This window comes from Mauremys mutica, chromosome 3, assembly GCF_020497125.1.
Source record: "Mauremys mutica isolate MM-2020 ecotype Southern chromosome 3, ASM2049712v1, whole genome shotgun sequence".
In the NCBI taxonomy this organism is placed as follows: Eukaryota; Metazoa; Chordata; order Testudines; family Geoemydidae; genus Mauremys; species Mauremys mutica.
Genome location: NC_059074.1, coordinates 207,830,000 through 207,850,605, shown reverse-complemented (window position 1 = coordinate 207,850,605; position 20,606 = coordinate 207,830,000). Strand labels below are relative to the sequence as shown.

Here is a 20,606-nt window from a genome sequence, read left to right as displayed (position 1 = left end):
GCTCTGAGATTTGGACACATCTCTGGAGATTTCAGGGAGAGCAGTTCCGGTGGGGACCGCATTGGCTGGCTCCAAGTGTAAAGAGAGAGGAGGAAGGCAATGGCCAGTCCTCTGTGAGGCCAGAGAGTGGAGGGAGACAGTGGGGTAGGTGGAGAGACAAGCAAGGTGAAGGGGGAAACGGGACAGAGCTGGACAGGCCGGGGCCCAGGGAGAGGATTGGAAGTGGAGACTAGGCCATTAACCTGTGTCAGATCTCGTCAATAGCCTCTCTGAAGAGCAAGGTCTCCCAAGTGCCCATGGAACAGCATGAAGCTTCAGAAGCTGTTGTCCAACAACTTCCCACCTGTTCCCTATTTACTGTTGTGTTACACTGCCTAGAATCAGGGACCCCAGGGAGCTCAGCTCAGCCCCCATCCAGGCCTGGGGGAGCATGACCTGTATACTTCAGTGTTTGCAGGATGGGGGATGACTTACAGAAATAAGGATTTTTTAATACATTTTCAATTACAAAAGGGGGTGGGGGGGGAAATCACATGATACTGAAAGGTCAAATTGAATATTACAGGACTGTACAAGCATTTTAGGCAGAGGATTCTTTGGGAGGGCTGAAGCTAGTATACCCTAAAGGCTCAGAAACTAACAGAGCAAATTAAAAACCCCAGTTTTTGTAATGTAATGACTTTTGGGTGAATAGCTAATGATTTTTGAATGCTTGTCCTTGTCAGTCTATCTTGGCGTTGAGTATCTGTATTTAGTAAAAATTACAGTACAACTTTGTGCCCTTAAGGTCAGGTTTTTTTAAAGGTATTAATTTAGGCATCTAGTGGGATTTCAAAACACCTCGTTACATTCAATCTTTAACTCATGTGAGCCCACAGAATAAACTTTTTTCATAACAAAGAGCAACCATTGACCATTACAAGCTAAGTTGCGCTATTGCAATACAACCAGGAAATGTTACAGTAGGGGTGACAGCGGAAGGCGCGTATGCAGCGTAGGTGCATGGGGGTCCCAGGTCTCAATGTGGCTCTTGAAATTCCCAGCACCTATTAATATTTTCAATGATTACAGACTATTAAACTATACATGAAACAGCACAATGCCATCCAGCTGCACAATGTTAACACGGGTCAATGACCAAGTGCTAAAAGTAATAACAGATTAAAAGTAAACAACCTAAAGGTGTGAAATGCAGTTACCAAAAATAGACAGGCCAGTTCAGAACTGCAGCTAGGTCTCTGCGACTTGCTCTGTGGCGTTGTGCACTGCTCGCACTGTGCAGAGCACTGAGAAGGGATTCTTTGCAGGCAGTGCTGTTGTAGACGGGTGGGTCCCGCGCCATTAGAAAGGGGTGGCGTGGGAGGGAATATATTTTATTGGACCTACTTCTGGTGGGGAGAGAGAGAAGCTGACCCAGATTCTCTGAAACACTACAATGCATGGGGGGGGGGGCTGCTGCACCCCCTGGCTGGAAGTGGTTTCTATCACACACAGGGGTTAGTTTGGTTCAATGGCTCCCAGCATCCCCTGCACAAATTGTTCCAGTGCCCCTGCTACAAAAATGAGTGATGATGGTAAGGGGGGGGGGGGCACAGTCCCGCACGTGGCTGGCACGCGCCACCCCCCCGGCAGAGGGGACCCGCCCATCGCCGCCCCGCCCCCTGCAAGCCGCGGCCCCGGCTACCCAGGCGCCTCAGCTCTGCGGCGCATGCGCGCCGGCGCTCGCCCTGTCGCCCGGCTCCGACCCGTAAGCGAGGCTCGCGCCGCGCATGCGCCGCCGTACCCGGAAGCGGAGAGCGGCCGAGGCGAGGACGGGAGCGCGGCGCTGACTGGGCAGGTGCCGGGCGCGGGACGGCGGCGGGGCCGCGCGGCTGCCGGGGGCGGGGCCGGAGGGAGGCCGAGATCCACCCCCCCAGCGCCGGGCCGGGCCCCGCACAGGGCCTGGGCTGCGGCCCGGGGGCGGGGTCGCGCCGGGCGGCCGGAGCCGCCGCAGGCCCCAGCAGGGCGCGGGGCTGGAGCCGGCCCCGGGGCGGGCGGGGAGAGCCTGGGCGGCCGGGAGCGGGGCCGTGGCGGCGCTGCTGGGCGGGGCGACCGGCCCCTCCGGCCCGTGTCCCCAGGGAGGGGCCGGCGGCCAGAGCAGCAGGCGGGGCCGGGGGGGGGCGGCATCCAGTTGGATGGAAGCGAATCGGTCGGAGAGTCCCGTGAGCGCCGGACAGGGCGGCGAGGCCGCCGGGTGCCGCAGCCCGGGGTTGCGCTGTCCCGCCGCGGCGGCGGCACCGTCCGCACCGTCTCTCGGGGCCGCGGACCGAGCGCTCGCTCCAGTCATAGCCCCCGCGTGTGTGCGAAGCCCCGTCCCTGCCCATGGGGCTGAGTGTGACCCGGGCGGTGCTTGGAGTCCCTAGGCAGCCCGCGGAGTTGCCCCGTTCATCTCTCTCACTGTGACGTTTCTCTGAAACCTCATGGCATTGACCATTTCGCTGCTGAGAGCTTTAGTAAAACCACTCAGCGATTGGACTTACCACACACTCCTAAAACGCCTGTCGAGGTGCCTAAAACCTACCCAGCTGCCAAAACCTCCAGCTTCACCTGACAACTTCTGTGATCCGTTGCCAGCACAAAACGCGGTGGCACATTATGAACCCTGAAAATGTGAGGCCAGTGAAGTGAGTGCAATGTAAGATCAGAGTAAATGACACAGGAACTGTTGCGTGTTATTTCATTCACTTTCTATTCTATGTAAGCTGTTTGGGCCTGGCACCTTCTTTTTTTCTGCATTTATACAGAATGTGGCACAAGGGGATCCTGGCCCAGGCCTGGCGCTCCTGGGTGTTACCACACTATATGTATAGAATACATAATGTCATCCACTGTTTAATTCAGAGGAAGCACCCACAGAATCCCAGCTCTGCTGTACCAGGGTGCTGTGGAATCCAGGGACCGTGCTACAGGATTTAGATCTGGATGTGCCCTCCCTCTGCATCTCAGGATAGCCCTCCTTTGCATGCAGAGACCTCCCTCTAGTTGTAGGAAGGATGATCAGTTCCTTGTGTGATGTCTGCTTGTAGACAGTGACTCAGATAACTGATCCAGATCCAGCTTAAGCTGCACAATATTTCTCCTTGTTACCAGCTCCCTTGGCCATGTGGGTAAATGATTCAGGCAGCATCTATTCATTCCTCCCCACTGTCTGCCACATGGACTCCATTAGTCACTCTTGCCATGTAAATGAATGTCAAGCATCAGAGGGGGAGCCGTGTTAGTCTGGATCTGTAAAAGCAGCAAAGAGTCCTGTGGCACCTTATAGACTTAACAGACGTATTGGAGCATGAGCTTTCGTGGGTGAATGTGACGTGCATCCGACGAAGTGGGTATTCACCCACAAAAGCTCGTGTAAATTAATGTAACCCAGCATCATGAATAGTAGAGAGATTGGTGCTTTACATGCAGTCTAGTCCCCAGGATCGTTGAGAACAGTGCTACACACAGCACATGTCATTAGGACCTCTGTTCATACTGATAGGAAGTTTCCTGCTGACAGGCTGGTCATTGGCCCCCAGCCATAAATAAGGCTGCAAGCCAGAGAGGAGCTTGAAATGCAGAAATGGCAACAGAAAAGCAAATTGAGTTTCTTGGTCCGCATGTTCCAAGGTATCATGTCCATGGTACTTGCTTCCACGTGAGGTGATAGTTCCTTAGTCTGGCTTTGGTGAACCTTCCCATTCAGTACCAGGAGAACTCAGTTTGCATACAGTTTAGGGAATGATTGGGTCAGTGCGAATTGATTTATTCATTGAGATTCATTTACTGTATGTGTATTGAACCTAGGAAATTCTGTTAATGACTTTTCCCCTTGGGGAACGATGGCGGATATTGAGCTATTTGCTGTACAAACACAGTGAGTGGCTGTCTCTGCCCTAAAGAACTTACAGTCCAAACACACAAGACAGATCAAGTGTGGGAGGGAAAACAGAGGTGGTGACTTGCTTAAGGTGACACAGCAGGTCGGTGGCAGGGCTGGGGGCAGAACATGCAGAGCTCTCCATCTCTAGCCCCCTCTTCTACCAGCTGGGTCCCAGAGGTTCTTCCCTGGAGAGCTCTCTGCCTGAGCTCTCGACGGGGGTTCCTAGGTGGATCATAACCTGCTCCTGCCTCTCTCTCTCTGCGCAGACATTCCCCGTCATGGTGGGCGAGAGGAGGAATGGAAACCTGCTCGTGCACCTGGGGCCCAAGCTGCAGGCCCACCCCGAGGAGCTGATCCGGCAGCGCCGGGGCCACGATGGCCACACCGAGTACCTGATTCGCTGGAGCATCCTCAGCTTGGAGGAGGGCCCAGGGAGCAGCACCAATGCCTCTTCGGCAGAGAGCAAAGCGGAGAACATCCTGATGTGGATGTCGGCAGAGGAGGTTTATGCCAACTGCCCGACGCTGCTGGGCAAGAGGAAGCCCGAGGGGCAGCGGGTGAAGGAGGAGAAGGCGCCCAGCACGTTCCCTCCGGACGTCACGCTGGACGAGGCCTCGCTGCTGGAGATGAAGGCTGACGTCAGGAACCTGGTGCAACGGGCTAGCCGGCAGATGGCCGGGCCCACGGGCCCAGAGTCCTCCATCCTCAACACCATCCACGTGCTGAGCGCCTACGCCAGCATTGGCTCGCTGACGGGCGTCTTCAAGGAGACCGGGGCTCTGGACCTGCTGATGAAGATGCTGTGTAATGAGGAGAAGCAAATCCGCCGCAGCGCCGGCAAGATGCTGAGGGCCCTGGCTTCACACGACGCAGGTGAGATCTGCTGGCCAGGAGCCCCAGAGAAGGGCTGGGCCAGGCCCATCTGCTGAGCATGGTGTACTGGGGGGATCCTGGAGCTCTCTGGGAAGGGGAACAGATTGGAGCTGGGTTCCCCCAGGCAGCAGGATCTTCTCGGGGACCCAGTTCTCTTCTGGGTGGCTGGGGAGGAGTTGAGGCTGGGTACTGTTGCTAGTACGTGGGCTCAGTACTCTGAGAATCTGACTGGTTGGTGAGGGCCTGACTCGCTCATCTCAAGGTTGTCCAGCAGAATGTAGAACTCAGAGGCCTGAATGTGTTTCAAGGTGTCTCCTAGGGAGGGAGAAGTCCCGTAATTGATCTCCAGACGCGTCCCAGGCCAGCAAACTCAGCAGAATTTCTTGGGAGGAATGAGGCCAAGCAGTGAGCAGAGTGAGATGCTGAGGACAAGGCACTGGGACTGCACTGCTGTGGGAGGCCTGGGTTTAGTTCCAGTCGTCTTTCGTCTGCTCGGGGTACTGAAGAGCCAGGCCCCAGGCCCATCTCCGGTGCTGTCCCGGGCAGCCTAGAGCAGCATTCTGGACTCTGAAGCCCATGTCGCTGTGTTACCTGGTGCTCCTTGGAGAATCCCAGTGGAGTTTGGGAGCTTACACAGAATCTTCATTTCCTGCTTGCCGTTGTATCCTATTTTATAAGATAAAACTTGATGCTAAAAGCATTTCCAAGCTTTTTGTTCGCACATGGCTCAGGGATGTGGATTTTCTGTGTGCTCCTTGGAAGAGCCTGGTGGTTTCCCTCTCTGCCCCTCTTCCTTGGAAGGATTTTTTGGCTCATCCTGCCTCTCATTCCCCAAGGACAGTTCTTGCTGGCAGTGACTAAGGCCAGGTCTACACTACAGACCTATGTCCACCCCCCGAGCGACTTTCTACCAACCTAACTCCCGTGTAGACAGCGCTATGTCAGTGGGGCAGCTACCGCCTCTCGGGGGGGTGGATTGCACTGACTGGAGCGCGCTCTCCTGTCGGTGTAGGGGAGTCTTCACTTAAACCTACAGTGGTGCAGCAGCATCGGTGCAGCTGTGCTGATGCAGCGTTTTAAATGCAGACCTGTCCTCGGTAAGCAAGCAGCAGAGCTTCCTTCATGCCCAGCCCCAGCTATGTCTGCAGCGCTCCGGTGTTCCTAACCAAGCAGCAGGGGAGTTCCCATCCTTCCGAGTTCCTTGCCTCGCCTTCCCGTCTTCCTTCCCCTTCTTTCCATAGACTTTAATTTTTGTGGCACATTTGGTCTGTTTCTGGGCGTGAGAACAGCTAATAAGCTGGTCCAATCAAAGATACTATCTCACCCATCTCCAGCTGCAGCCCTGGCAGCCCCTCGAGAACTCGGCTCTGGCAAGGGGACCCATTCTTTTAGCCACAGCCAGCCTGTCGCCATCTTTCTCTCTCTCCTGTTCCTCTGTGGCCCCTTCAGGCAAGTGGGGGAGACAGCTAGCTCTGGTGGGAGGGCAGCGTCTGGTCCTGTGCAGTTTGATCTGGCCAGGGTACAGTAATAGCGCTGAACAGGCAGGTGGAGAGAGACTCGGCCCCTCTCACGCAGGGCTTGGGGGTGATAAAAGCCTAAGAATCTGCACAGCAGCAAAACAAGCCCCTTCTCCTAGTTCTGAGCGATGCTCCCGAGAGGGGAGAGCAGCCTGGTTCTGAGCGATGCTCCCGAGAGGGGCGGGCGGCCTGGGTTCTGAGCGATGCTCCCGAGACGGGAGGGCGGCCTGGGTTCTGAGCGATGCTCCCGAGACGGGCGGGCGGCCTGGGTTCTGAGCGATGCTCCCGAGACGGGAGGGCGGCCTGGGTTCTGAGCGATGCTCCCGAGAGGGGCGGGCGGCCTGGGTTCTGAGCGATGCTCCCGAGAGGGGCGGGCGGCCTGGGTTCTGAGCGATGCTCCCGAGACGGAAGGGCGGCCTGGGTTCTGAGCGATGCTCCCGAGAGGGGCGGGCGGCCTGGGTTCTGAGCGATGCTCCCGAGACGGGCGGGCGGCCTGGTTCTGAGCGATGCTCCCGAGAGGGGCGGGCGGCCTGGGTTCTGAGCGATGCTCCCGAGACGGGCGGGCGGCCTGGGTTCTGAGCGATGCTCCCGAGACGGGAGGGCGGCCTGGGTTCTGAGCGATGCTCCCGAGACGGGAGGGCGGCCTGGGTTCTGAGCGATGCTCCCGAGAGGGGCGGGCGGCCTGGGTTCTGAGCGATGCTCCCGAGACGGGCGGGCGGCCTGGGTTCTGAGCGATGCTCCCGAGACGGGCGGGCGGCCTGGGTTCTGAGCGATGCTCCCGAGAGGGGCGGGCGGCCTGGGTTCTGAGCGATGCTCCCGAGAGGGGCGGGCGGCCTGGGTTCTGAGCGATGCTCCCGAGAGGGGCGGGCGGCCTGGGTTCTGAGCGATGCTCCCGAGACGGGAGGGCGGCCTGGGTTCTGAGCGATGCTCCCGAGACGGGAGGGCGGCCTGGGTTCTGAGCGATGCTCCCGAGACGGGAGGGCGGCCTGGGTTCTGAGCGATGCTCCCGAGACGGGAGGGCGGCCTGGGTTCTGAGCGATGCTCCCGATAGGGGCGGGCGGCCTGGGTTCTGAGCGATGCTCCCGATAGGGGCGGGCGGCCTGGGTTCTGAGCGATGCTCCCGATAGGGGCGGGCGGCCTGGGTTCTGAGCGATGCTCCCGAGACGGGAGGGCGGCCTGGGTTCTGAGCGATGCTCCCGAGACGGGAGGGCGGCCTGGGTTCTGAGCGATGCTCCCGAGACGGGAGGGCGGCCTGGGTTCTGAGCGATGCTCCCGAGAGGGGCGGGCGGCCTGGGTTCTGAGCGATGCTCCCGAGACGGGCGGGCGGCCTGGTTCTGAGCGATGCTCCCGAGACAGGAGGGCGGCCTGGGTTCTGAGCGATGCTCCCGAGAGGGGCGGGCGGCCTGGGTTCTGAGCGATGCTCCCGAGACGGGAGGGCGGCCTGGGTTCTGAGCAGGAGAACCAGGAGAGGCTATTGCCACGTGAGGGCTTTGAGACAAACGCTCTGGAATTAGACTGAGCAGGGGGAACCTCCTAAGCCACAAGCCATGTGTTTCCCCAGAGACGCTTGGGCAGGAGTTTAAATAGACAAGCTCTGATGGGTTACCCGAGACAAGCTGCAGTACGTCCAGGTCCCAGAACTAGACAGTCTCTTTCCAGAGGGTCAGGGATCAGCATCTCCAAGCAAACATTTTGAAGCACTGGCCTCATCCGTAGAAACCTCTCTCTCTTCAGAGCTATCACAGCCTGGTGCAGTGTGATCATGGATGAGCCGAAGTGATCTCCACTGTAAAGTTTTCCTAACGGCTCATTGATGGCTGCAGTGAAATTTGCAGTGAGGTCTCTGGCTCCTCATGCTGTAGTCTGATGCCAGCTGTTGCTCTGTGAATGGGAAAGGGGCTCCTACGTCATGTCGGCTGTGACCTCTCAAATCTCAGGGCAGTAGCTCTCCGAGGGCACCTCTTTGAGCTGGAGCAGACCTGCAGAGAAGGAGAAACGCCTGCTGCTAGCACCCAAGCCCCCCCAAAAGAGAGCGGGCTCCTTTCCCAGCTGGAGTCATTTCTCCTGCCCTAGGGCTAGTAGTAGGTGTTGTAGGCACAGGACGGGCAGGGCACCCATTGGTGTGGTATCTGGACATCAGTGTATAGGCACAGAAAAGAGGTAGGTGCCTGGCACGGTAATGTGGCAGAGGAGGTTACCATTGGCACATTGTGCCTAATGCTTCCTCCAGCACCCACTGATCCTGTGCATAATGCCAAGTTCTAGCTCTTGCAAAGAGCAGTTCAGGCCTGGGCACCAGGCTCAGATTTGCTTGCTGCCTTCCTGCCTGGCAAAGGGACACTGTGCTAGCGGGTGTTTCAAGGGGATGCTTCAGCACTAGCCAAGGTTTCCCACTTCTGCTTCACCCCAGTCCCCACCTTCCAGGGGTCCCTGAAGGCAAATGAACGTAGTGGGGAGCAATCTTCCACCTACTCCGTATCGGTGCCGGTTGGTATACCTGTGAAACGCCATCAGAGCTGTGCCCGATGCTCTAAGGACAATGAAGCAGGCAGAATTCCCTGCCCAGGGAGTTTCCAGGCTGACTGGGTGTAAAAAGATGTGGCACTGCGCAGGGCTGGGTGTGGTGAGGGTGAGAGCTGCTTGGCTGTGACTAAAAAAATATTGGTGCAGAGCTCTGCAAATTCTGTAGAGCAGCTGTCCAGGATGTGCTTGTTACCACCACCACTCCCACTAAACCTTGCCCTCTTGATATACAGGTGTGTGTCTCGCTTCCGTGGCTGGGAGGCCATCTGGCAGCTGCCCGGTTAGCAGCAGGGAGTGCTTGTGCTCCTAGCTGGGACAGAACTGAGTGGACCCAGCCTTGATGAGGTTGTTCCGGGGCTTGCAACTGCATGTCAGGGAATGGGCCTGGTACGGAGAGGCCCAGGGTAGTGAGTGATGGAGTCAGGGAAAAGCACACGGGGGTCCTTCAGCTCAGTTCAGTGAGAGTTTATTCAGTAACAAGCTCTGTCAGTGTAAGATGTAGCCAGACCCCTCAGATCTAATCCTGCTCCCACTGAGATCAGTGGAAACAAGTGTGGGTCTTTAATTAGCCATTTGCGGGGGATTTTGCAGTGTGCTTGAACTGAGATCCCCCCTCCATCCGGTGCTGTCCTGGGGCAGTGGAGACCCCGGTTGGGGCAGGCAGGGAGCAATGCTGGTGCTGCATCAGACCATCTCAAATCCTTACATCTGCCATGATGATATTTGGACAGCTTAAAACAGCCTGACTCTGCTACCACACCAAAGGGGTGACCCCACAAAGAGGGGGCACGTCTGGAATCTGCCTTTGCTGTCTTGGGTTATTAGTGAGCAAAGACATTCTTCGTGTTCTGAGCCCGTCTTGGCCAGCTGCAGGGGCTGCGTGCAGACTGTACACGCACCCTCGGGAAGTGCCAAGCGTGGCACGTGGCAGCCCCAAAGGACACTGCTCAGAAAGTTATGGGCCCATCAATACAGGGTGATAAAATCCCAGCAACACCTGCAAGGCAGCCGGCAAAGGGTTTTAAAGAACCGCGCTTGTGCCTTTCAGGTTGTCTCTGGTGACAAAAGGGGCCTGAAAGGGCTTTTTCCAAAACCAGGGGTTTCCTGTGGCTTGTTTTATTTTCTCCTTACGATACGAGGCGTGTTTTTCTGGAGGACCTGCTGGATGTCTGAGAGCTTGTGTAGGGTGAGCTCTCAACTCAGCGGCATGGGCATTGAATCTAGCAGGCAGGGGGCGTTGCAATGCTCCTCGTCATTCAAGCGAGATGTTCTCAGGGAGCTTTAATAGTGACGCAGTTTCCCTCTCTCGACTGGTGCAGGTTTCACTCCCAAGTCCCCATTTCACTCATTCTTCAGTCAGTCCCGCAACTGACAGGGCCCAGCTTCCTGATGCCAAACCCGAGGGGGACAGGCTGCTTTGGGGGAGAGGAACGGCCAGGCCGGGCTTCTTTCGCCGTCAGAAAGCAGCAAAACAAAAGCACAAGCTTTTTATTTTACTTTGCAGGGTCACCGGCAGGTGTGGGCAGGTGCTCGTGGCTGCAATCTAGCTTTCATTGGCTGCTTTTTGTTTCCCTTCGGGGGCTGGGGGGCAGTAAGCTCCGTGGCTCTCATTGACTCTTCTCCCCAGCCGGGGACTGGGCCTCTTGCTGTGGGCAAAGCCTGGGGTACTGCAGGCCTTGGGAACTCTCCCGTGCAGTGGTAGCCCCATGTTTTGCTTGGTTGTTTAGTGGCCAGGTGGTGGTTGGAAGGGTCTGAGGGTGGGTGGGGGGGGACAGGTTTGAGTTGTCCAGTGGGGATAGGTGGTCATGGGGGTGGTGTTTGGCTTTGTGTGGCTGATTCCCCTTTCTGGGGCAGAGACACTCCTGAGGAGCAGCTGGGAGAAATGGAGAGAGGACAGGGCGCGGGTGCTGGGAAGATTGAGATGCTCCTGAGGGGCAGCTGGGAGGGAAAGCACTCAGCTGGTGTGTGTCGCCGCTGCAGGGAGTCGGGCCTACGTTCTCCTGTCCCTGAGCCAGCAGGACGGCATTGAGCAGCACATGGACTTCGACAGTCGTTACACCCTCCTGGAGCTGTTTGCAGAGACCACGTCCTCCGAAGAGCACTGCATGTCCTTCGAGGGGATCCACCTGCCCCAGGTACCCGCTGGGCTGGCTAGCTTGGGGGGAGGGGCACAGGAGCAGGGGGTTTCACTGGGCGGGGGGCTTGGAGACCTGTCTGGTATGGAGATGGACGGTGTGGTGACAGGAGAGAGAGCTCAGAGGCCTATTGGGGAGGGGAGGGATGGCTCAGGGTGGGTAGGTTGCGGGAGGGTTGGCTCAGAGGCCTGTTAGGATGGGGGAGGGGAGGGTTGGCTCAGGGTGGGGAGGATGGGGGAGGGTTGGCTCAGGGTGGGCAGGACGGGGAGGTTGGGGGGAGGGTTGGCCCAGAGGCCTGTTAGGATGGGGGAGGGGAGGGATGGCTCAGGGTGGGCAGGCTGGCGGAGGCCTGTTGGGGGTGAGTAGCGATGCTCCAGGACAGGTGGGCAGGCAGGGGGGTGGGTGGGGAGCTCTCGTACCGTGGCTCTGACGCCGTGTCTGTTGCAGATCCCCGGGAAGCTGCTGTTCTCGCTGGTGAAGCGCTATCTGTGCGTCACCTCTCTCGTGGACAAGCTCAACAGCAGCACGGAGCTGGGCGGGGAGCGGCAGGACTGCGCCGTGCCCTGCGCTCACGTCGGGGAGAGGAGCCGCCTGCAGCGGGAGTTCGAGTTCAGCATGGCCATGGCCAATCTCATCTCCGAGCTGGTGCGGGTGATGGGCTGGGACCGCAGCCAGAGGATGGAGCTGCTGTCCCTGCAGGAGGGGCAGCCGCGGGTCGTCCGCTCCATCTTCCAGCCCAAGGCTCCCGCCTGCGCCGCCGTCCAGGTGCCTCTGGTCACACCAAAGCCCTCGCCGCGCAAAAAGCAGGGCCCCGGGTTCCTGACTTTGTCCGACTTTGCCAGGCGCAGCAGCTACGTGGAGTATGTGCAGGAGACCCTCAAGCCAGGGATGATGGTGCGCATGCTGGAGGACTACGAGGAGATCAGCGCTGGGGACGAGGGCGAGTTCCGCCAGAGCAATAACGGCATGCCCCCCGTGCAGGTGAGTGCCCGAGGAGCGTGGGACTGGCACAGTAAGGGAGGAGGGTGAAACACTGCAAGTGGCATGGCTTCCCTGCCCCTGAGAGCCCCGGTCCCTGGTGTTCGGCTTGGACTCTCTGTAGCTGGCTTCCTTTGATCCACAAAGGGGCTGTGCTCCCCTGGCCGGGGGTGAACAGGTTTTTCATCCTCACACGTCCCGTTTAGGAGAGCCGGCTGCAAGTGAGAGTCCAGTCTGGGGGGCTCCCTTCGCGCTATGCGTGCGCAGAGCAGCATGTGCTTGGTGCAGGGTCAGAGCTGCAGACAGAGCCCACCTGACTTGGGAGAAACTTAAGCAGTGTCTCCAAGAGAAGTTTGCCGCTATGCCTACAGCTGCTGCTGATGATGAAGATTTGTGGGATTCAAAACTGCCATTCTCTCAGCATGTGCTGAGTCCATTGGCTATGTCACCCACCATCACCAAGATTGGTTGATGAGAACAATGCTGAGATTCAGGGCCTGCTTGACGAGAAGAGACAAGCTCATTGCATGTGGGAAAACAAACATATCACCAGCAGAAGAAAGAGTCATTCAAGCAACTCAAGGCTGAAGCCCTAAGGAAAATCTGTGTCATCAAAAATAAGTGGTGGCGAGAAAAGGCCAAGGAGATTGAGCTTTACGCTGATAAACATGACATGAGGAGTTTTTTTCAGGCAATAAGGGCCATTTATGGTCCATGCTCCACCCACACCACTCCGAGGCCAAGACGGGTCAACATATTTTAAGGAGAGCGAAGCCATCAAAGCCAGATGGAAGGAGCATTTTGAGTTAGTCCTGAACCATGAGTCAACTCTCTCTGATGCCACTATTGAATCTATACCTCAACGACATGAAAGAGAATCTCTTGCTGATCCATCCCCCCACCCCGCAGAAGAAGTAACACGAGCCATAATGCAAACTAAGAACAACAAGGCACAGGGTCTGAAGTCTACAAGTTTGGAGGTGAAGAATTGGTAGGGAAGCTCCACAAACTTTTTCTTCATATCTGGTATAATGAGAAGATTCCAGAAGACTTGAGAAGCGTTAACATTGTTACAATCTTTAAGAGAGGAGATAAGTCGGAGTGTGGAAACTATCGAGGCATTGCCTTGCTATCTACAGCAGGGAAGATTCTTGCCTGTATCCTCTTAAACCTATTACTTCCTCTTGCTGAGGAAATATTGCCGGAATCTCAGTGTGGTTTTAGACCATCCTGTGGGACAACCGACATGATGTGTGTTGCCCGCCAAATCCAGGAAAAGTCTCGAGAGCAAAGTCAGAACCTGTACATGGCTTTCATCGATTTGGCAAAGGCCTTTGACTCTGTCAATCGTGAATCCCTGTGAGAGGTGCTGGCCAGAGTTAGCTGCCCTCCATCTATTTAACAATCATTTTGGTCCTCGTTAAAGACCACCTCCCCAATGGAGCTGACATTCAATACAGAATGGATGGGAGGGTCTTTAATCTTCGATGTCTCCTCTCGAAGTCTAAAGTCTTCAGGGCATCCATTACTGATGACTGTGTCATCCTCACGCACACTGAGTATGACCTTCAGTCCATACTGGATTTTCTTGCACAAGCTTACCAAAGCCTAGGACTCGCACTCACTATTGGGAAGACTAAAGTGCTCCATCAACTTGCCTTAGGCCTTGCACATGACCCACCACAAATCACCATCAAGGACTTTGGAGACAGTTGAGCACTTTTGCTACCTCGGTGGCCAACTTTCTCAAAACTCAAAAATCGACAGTGAGATCCAGCACAGGATCCAGCGCGCAAGTGCTTCCTTTGGGAAATTGCTCCGACGCGTTTTCATGGACCGTGACCTACGGCAGGACACCAAGATCCAGGTCTAGAAGACAATTGTTGTTCCTACACTTCACTATGGATGCGAAACCTGGGTGACCTGTCGACAGCACCTCAGGAGCTTGGAGAGGTACCGTACCACCAGCGATGCCTCCGGAAGATTCTTCGTGTCAAGTGGGAAGATCGCTGCTCCAACGCCAGCATCCTCGCTGAAACCAATGTCACCAGCATTGAAGCAATGATCCTCATGCACTGACTTCGCTGAGCTGGACATGGTGTGCAAGATGCCAGACTTTCGCCTCCCAAAACAAGCCCTCTACTCTCAGTTCACCCATGGCCAGAGATCCCGCGGTGGTCAGAGGAAATGCTACAAAAACGCACTAAAAGCGGATCTTATGAAAACTGATGTGGACATCACAAGCTGGAAGGAACAAGCCACTACCGATCCCAAGGGTGCCATTTCCTCCATCAGGCAGTGGCCTGCTTTGAGGAGAAGTGCCTTGCCCTTGAAGCTGAAAAGAGAGAGAAGGAAGGAAAAAGAAAGAACTTTCTCCCAGCAGGCAACTGGCCTGCCACGAAATATCTGGTTGAGGTAAAGGAGGTCTGTAGATTGCCACGGACTCGCAGGGGCGAAAGAAAATGCAGGCCTGTTATTTACCAGGCTGCACGTGGCAACAGACTATATTGGTAAGGGATGCAAGGAGAGTATGGGTCACGATGCAAACTGCAGACACACACACACACTAAAATTAATCAATTTAAAGTTTTATTGGGGATAATTACAAGGGGTAAGGGAGCAGCGTATGATTAGCTAATAGAGTTAATGAAACTTAAAACACACAATGACTAAAATATCTACTAACAATATTTATAAACAAAGATGCAGCATTTAGTAATAACCGATACTTACAAATACAAACCAGCGCATAACGACCGGCAAATGTAGAAGCTCTGTTTGAAACACGTGAGCTGAGAGAGAGGCTTCGAGGTGATCAGGCTCGGTTACGGGTGTACACAGGATACACAGGATTCATTTTTCTTTCTCCTCTCCCTGCCTGCACATGGCAGGCAGGCCTAAAGTACCAACTATGACATCATAGAAGTGTCATAGGGGACGGGGCCCAAAACCTGTTTGTGTTCATTTCTGATTGGCACAAGCAAAGTTTACACCATGTAGGGGAGCAGGTGCCTTAAAGTCTGGCTTCGCCCCCAAAAGGTGAGGAAATGCATATTGTTTTAGAATGCGTTCAACACTGAATGACAAAAGAAGAGGCCAGGGCAATACCGGTATGGGCAAGTTTTACAGGATGCAGACAGGAACTCATCTCAACACATCAGGCAGTGGCCTGCTTTGAGGAGAAGTGCCTTGCCCTTGAAGCTGAGAGAAGGAAGGAAAAAGAAAGAACTTTCTCCCAGCAGGCAACTGGCCTGCCACGAAATATCTGTACCTACAGCGGGTGGATTTGCAGGTCCAGGATCAGACTCTCGAGTCATCTCAGGACCCATATATAATTCTGTGATAGAGATCATCCTCGAATTGAGGGATCACTTACTTAATCTGTTAGTAAATTCAGTTTGTGCTGATGCCTTGAGGGGGATAGTGGTTGAGGTAAAGGAGGTCAAGGGTTTTTTGTTTGTTTTTAAGGTGGGAGAGACTAAAGCATGCTTGTCCTGGGAGGGGAATGAGCCGGAGGTGAGGGGGATCAGGGTGGGATAGGGTCACAGGGGCAGGGTAGAGGGGCTGCAGGAAGAGAGGAGATGAGCTCTCAGGTTCAGTGACTGGGGCCATGAGGGGTGGGGTGGTGAGAGGCAGAGGGGGAAGGGAAGTGAGGACTGGGCGGCAGAGGGATGGAGTTCCACTTGGATCTTGCTAGTTTTCTTCCCGCAGAAGTTAGGAGGATCCCGGGAGGAGGGGGATAGGAGGGAGCTGACGGTGGCCGGGCAGTGAGCATGGTGCACGCTAGGGGCAGAGCCATAGAAGGAGAGACGATTTGCAGCGGAGCAAGTCCTCCTGGGGCTGGGACATGTGCTAGAGGCCCTGCACTGTGCAGCAGCAGGAGTTGAGGAAGTGGATGGTGGGGCTGGGGCAGGGCTGGGGATCTTTGAGCTGGGTGAGTGTGGAGAGTCAGTGAGGGTGGAAAGCAGAGAAGTCCTGGCAGTGCTGGGGGAAGTCAGAGGCCGCTGGGTAGCGGGGCAAGTCGAGGGCACAGCAGGCTGTGTTGGAGCTGAGACGCTGGCCAGGCACAGGAGCCTCAGTGAGGGAAGGACCCGAGGGGAGCAGATCAGGCTGGTGCCCATTTTGGTGGGTGGGAGAGCTGCTCCTAGGCTGTGGTCAGGGAGGTGGGTGGCTAGAGGCCAGAAGGGTGAGATTGTGGCGCGCAAAAGAGGAGGCGCTGGGAGTCCAGGCCAGAAAGAAAGGTGGCTGGAACGTTCCCGTGGGCAGTAGATGGAGGGAGGGGAGAACAAAGTCAGATGCAGTGTTGGTCTCACTCATTCGCTGCCGTTTGAAGAGGGATGTGGGGTGTTGGGAGAGGAAGGCTGGCGCCCTGGCTCTGCTCGGTAGCAGGGGAAGCCGGGCTCGGGGAGTGGGGATGGAAGGAGTGACTGCAGTGTTGGGGGAAGTGCAGGTTTCAATGGGAGCTGGGAGTTGCAAGGAGACAGGGTCCTGAATGGCTGTGATCTGTTGGGAGATTGACCAGACTGTGCCCCTGTTAAATAGGGTACAGAATAGCCAGCACCTAACGCTTGTTGCTTCGGACTGCAGGGCTGGGGGGGAGGAGATTTTCACCTGGGCCAGTGGGTGTTGGGGAACTTTGAGCCCTGACCACACCCACTTTCATTCCATGGATCTCCTGGCCACGCTCCCTACCTGCCTCTCCTTCTCCCCACCAGAGATCGGTCAGCTCTCTCCGCTCTGTGCAATGACTGCCCTGTGGGTTATGTGCGTATTCATGATGTTCATTGCTCGGCTTGCCATCTGGGGTTCGTTTGAACATTTCATGCATCTGTCTTGTGCTGTAGCATTGTCAGCTGGGCAGACCATATTACCTCACACCCAGGATTGCCCTCCCTGTCCCAGACTGCACTTGTCATCAATATTCTGTGGCCACTCTTCCCGCTCTGTTTTCCCATTCCGTTCCGCAGTGGTTTCCTCACTTGGCCTTGGACCATACTTAGGACCATACTCTGGCCTTCCCCAGACCAACACTCTGCTTTGCATAGCCCATTACGCTATCTTCCTTGGCTGCCTCCGCCGCCCTCACAACCCTCCTGGTCAGCTTCGCTGAAACCATCTCCTTCCTTGAGATAGCCATTGTGTGTGACCAAGACAAGGAAGGCTAGATTTAAAAACCATCCTGACCCAGTCAGTAGCCTCTGAATCAGCAGCATCCAGTCCTCCAGACCCCCCCACATGAAAAGAGCAACTATGCGGCGTGTGTGCAGCATCCTCCACACATGTGCAGTGAGCTGTCCTGGCTGCCCCAGGCATGACCAGTCTTGGTGCACTGAGCCGTGCCACACCTGAGCCTGAGAAGCTGGCTTTGGGAGCCCAGAGCTGGGTAGCCGCTCATCTGGCCCGGCGATGGTATAAAAGTTCCTGGTAACGGCAGTGGCTCTGACCCAATCTTCCTGTCACTGGTGAGACCAGCTGGTTGGAGAGTGTGCCGCAGTGTCCAGATAAGATGTCTGCTGTGCAGTTGATGGTTGGGTGCATCCCAATGTATTTAGAGTTGAAACTGTAAAAAAGATGTGTCTGCAAGGCTCTAGGCACCCTGCCTCATTCGTTAGACAATAGAGTGAAATCCAGCAGCATTCCCATAGGTGCTCAGCCAGCCAGTGCCTACAGAAACTTACTTCTATCCCCTGATTGCTGTGGGATGCATGTCCTCTGTCCTCTCCAGAAGCCGTGTCAAACAGGGGTCTTTGTAACAGGACCAGGAAGTCACCAAATCTGAGCTCTTTTGGATCAAGGCGGGAAGCAAATTCCAGAGTCTGAGCCCTCGGAGAAGGCCCTGCCAGCCATAACGGCCACTTTAACAAACAAACAGTCCCTCCCTCGCCGTTTCTCCTTCCTTCTTGACACCCTCACTTCTCCGTTCCGTGGCCTGGCCTCACTTGATCAGTCCCTGTACACGGCCTCCGGCAGAGCCCTCGTTTGCCAGGTGTGGAACTTTCACCGCAAGGATTTGCTCCTCCCTGCTCGGAGCCCGTCTTTACCCACCAGCCATTCCGTTTCCATCCTCCACAACGAAATTCTGTCACTGGAGGTCCCCTTTAATTCCAGGCCCTTTACTCTCTATAAAAATCTATCATCCCATTGCCCTGCCTGCCTCTCCTGTCCACACTAGTATAACACACTCTTAGTCCTTAAGTTAAAACTGGAGGATTGCTGGCACACCAATCATTTCACTGTCCTCTGGCCCACAGCTCTAGTGATCTAGGAGTTCTCCCTCTGCTTTCAGCTGATCGTGAAAATCTTTACTTGTGGGCTCAGGCCTGTGCTTTGCCAGATGTTATTTGTGAAGGGCTTTTTCCCCTAAGGTCTTTAAAAAGTTCCTAGACACTGACTCATCCTCCTTTTGTTATCTTTCTTCGTAAGGGTTTTAAAAAGTCTGCGGCCGAGGAGGGCTGAAATTGTAAGTGTGAAGAAGGCACTGTACTTTCAGAACCGTGTTCAGACTTGTAGACATGATGCCAGCTTTGTCAAAGCACTATCCTGCGCTTGAAAACTTGGCCGGGTACCGATCTCTGTGGTGAGCTAAGGCCTTCGCTTGGCTTGAAAGAAGTGTTTTTGACTCTGTTACGATGGGACAAGCTGGAGAGTGTCTGCAGAGCACGTACAGCAGAAAATGTCCCTAGCTGGGCACTTAGTGTTAAGTGTGCGTGCGCTCTCTCACACACACACACTCATCTAGTAGGAGAGCAGCTTTTAAATTCTATAAGCTGAGGCTGTGTCTGCACTGCAGCTGAGAGCAGGCTTCCTGGTAGACACATGCACGGCCCCTGCTCTAGCTTGCACACAAATAGCAAGGTTGCACGGGCAGTGGCTTAGGCTAGCTGTCCGTGAATGTGCCAAGGAGGCTGGGTGGCTTTGCACTGAGTTGCTGCCCCGCTATCCCTGACTACGCTGCTGTGTGTGGTGTCCTGGCTTGAGCAGAGCTGGCGTGAGTCTGTTGACCTGTGCTGGGAAGCTCATTCCCAGTTGCAGTGCAGACATACCCTGAATAAATCAAGAGCAAGGAGTTTCCAAGCAGCAGAAGCAAAGCTGGTAGAACTTATGTGAGTAGTTCCTGATGCTGTTTTTAAACAAGAACCTAGGAAACGGACGCAAAAGCACTTGTTAATGCAGGACAGTATCAAGTTTACCCGTTTAAAATCAGGGAAAGGCAACGGTTCCAATATCAATATTGACTAAGCCACATTGTGTGTCCTGGATACCACAGAATGTGCCCACGGTTATGCAGCTTAGTGGGGGAGATGGTGGCGGGCGTATTCCCTTCTCTAGTTATAGAACGGGGGCATTGGGGAAGTGGCAGGTCTGATCACACAGGTCTGTTTCACCCACAGGTTTTGTGGCAGTCTACAGGCCGGACTTACTGGGTGCACTGGCACATGGTGGAGATTACTGGCGCTGGAGAGCAGCCTGAAGAAGAAGCTGCCCAGGAAAAGGTATCCAGTCTGACGGAGAACTTGACACTAACCACAGGTGAGGTTCTGTGCACTGTATGTACATGTGCATGCTCTGCCTGTTGCTCCCATGTGCTTTGGGACTGGTCACATTTCCTTTCCAGCATGAAGTGACTTACATTTCTTCTACGGATTTTCCTAAAGAGAGAAGTAATTCTGCCGTTCTGTATGAGGGGTGACAGCTTGTCAGTCAGTGATATGACATAGAGCTGCATGGGACACATGCGCAGAGAACAATAGGTGAAAAATGTCATTTAATACATTGACGTCACTCTAGAGTGTGCACATAAACTCTAGTTAGAATTAAACTGAACTAACTGCTAAAACCAGCATCTTAGGATATTTTGGCACTTGCTGCAAATGAAACCACCTGAAATTTGGTGCATATAACATCAAGAGGAATGAATCAAACAATGTAGGATCATAAGTTTTAAAAGCACCGGTGTGCTTTTTTTGGAGTTTGATAGGCTAAGGTTTTAAAAGCTGTTGAGTAATTTTGGGTATCTGCATTTCTGGGGGGTTCATCTTGAAGCACCTTAAAAGGTCTGGTTTTTCTAGGCAGGGTACTCAACAATTTCCTTTAAGGAGTCTTAAGCTGAACACCCCAAAATCGAGGCACCCAAAATTTGTCACTTTTGAAAATCTTTTTCATCTTGTCTGACCTCCTGCATAACACAGGATAGAGAATTGCCCCAGTAATTCCTGCATCAAACCCAACAACTTGTTGCTGAACTAGGATGCATTTTTTAGACAGACATCCAGTCTTGATGTAAAGACTCCACGTGGCAGAGAGTAAGCTGTTTCAGCCATCAGTCACCCTCTCTGTTAGAAAAGTGTGCTTCTCTTTCCAGTTTGGCTTTCTGCATCACTGACCCCCAGCCACTGGACCTTGTGATGTCTGTCTGTTAAACTTTGCCTGAACACCAGCTTGCTTTGGCTTAAGTTAAACCGCTGCAAACCCCTGTAGGGATGCTCTTATTTCAGTTTACACGTGGTTTAATTCATTTAGCTTATATCTATTCCTAGTCAAGCTAGTTTACCTGAAATAAACCTGATTTAAACTGGAATAAGTGTGTCCCCACAGCTTTGGCAATGCTTTAAATACATTTGTTTAAAATCACACCGTTATCCTGTGCACTCTGCATGTAGGCAAGCCCTTCTATTACTG

The 20,606-nt window shown here is 54.7% G+C and overlaps 1 protein-coding gene across 6 annotated transcripts in view; it reads left to right on the top strand.

Moving 5' to 3' along the window:
• Positions 1-1,728: 1,728 nt before the first annotated feature.
• LOC123366186 (cullin-9-like) overlaps positions 1,729-20,606 on the top strand; it is a 66,286-nt gene continuing 47,408 nt past the window's right edge. Inside the window, exons 1-5 of one of the 6 annotated variants that reach the window (XM_045009394.1) lie at positions 1,729-1,814; positions 4,168-4,774; positions 10,795-10,949; positions 11,397-11,930; positions 19,319-19,457. In XM_045009394.1, coding sequence (XP_044865329.1) covers positions 1,770-1,814; positions 4,168-4,774; positions 10,795-10,949; positions 11,397-11,930; positions 19,319-19,457 — 1,480 coding nt within the window. In that variant the 5' untranslated portion in view covers positions 1,729-1,769. Of the gene's footprint in view, positions 1,838-2,293; positions 2,675-4,167; positions 4,775-10,794; positions 10,950-11,396; positions 11,931-14,924; positions 14,967-19,318; positions 19,458-20,606 lie in introns of those variants that run through there. The other 5 variants (XM_045009395.1, XM_045009398.1, XM_045009396.1 and 2 more) reach the window with 5 other exon arrangements.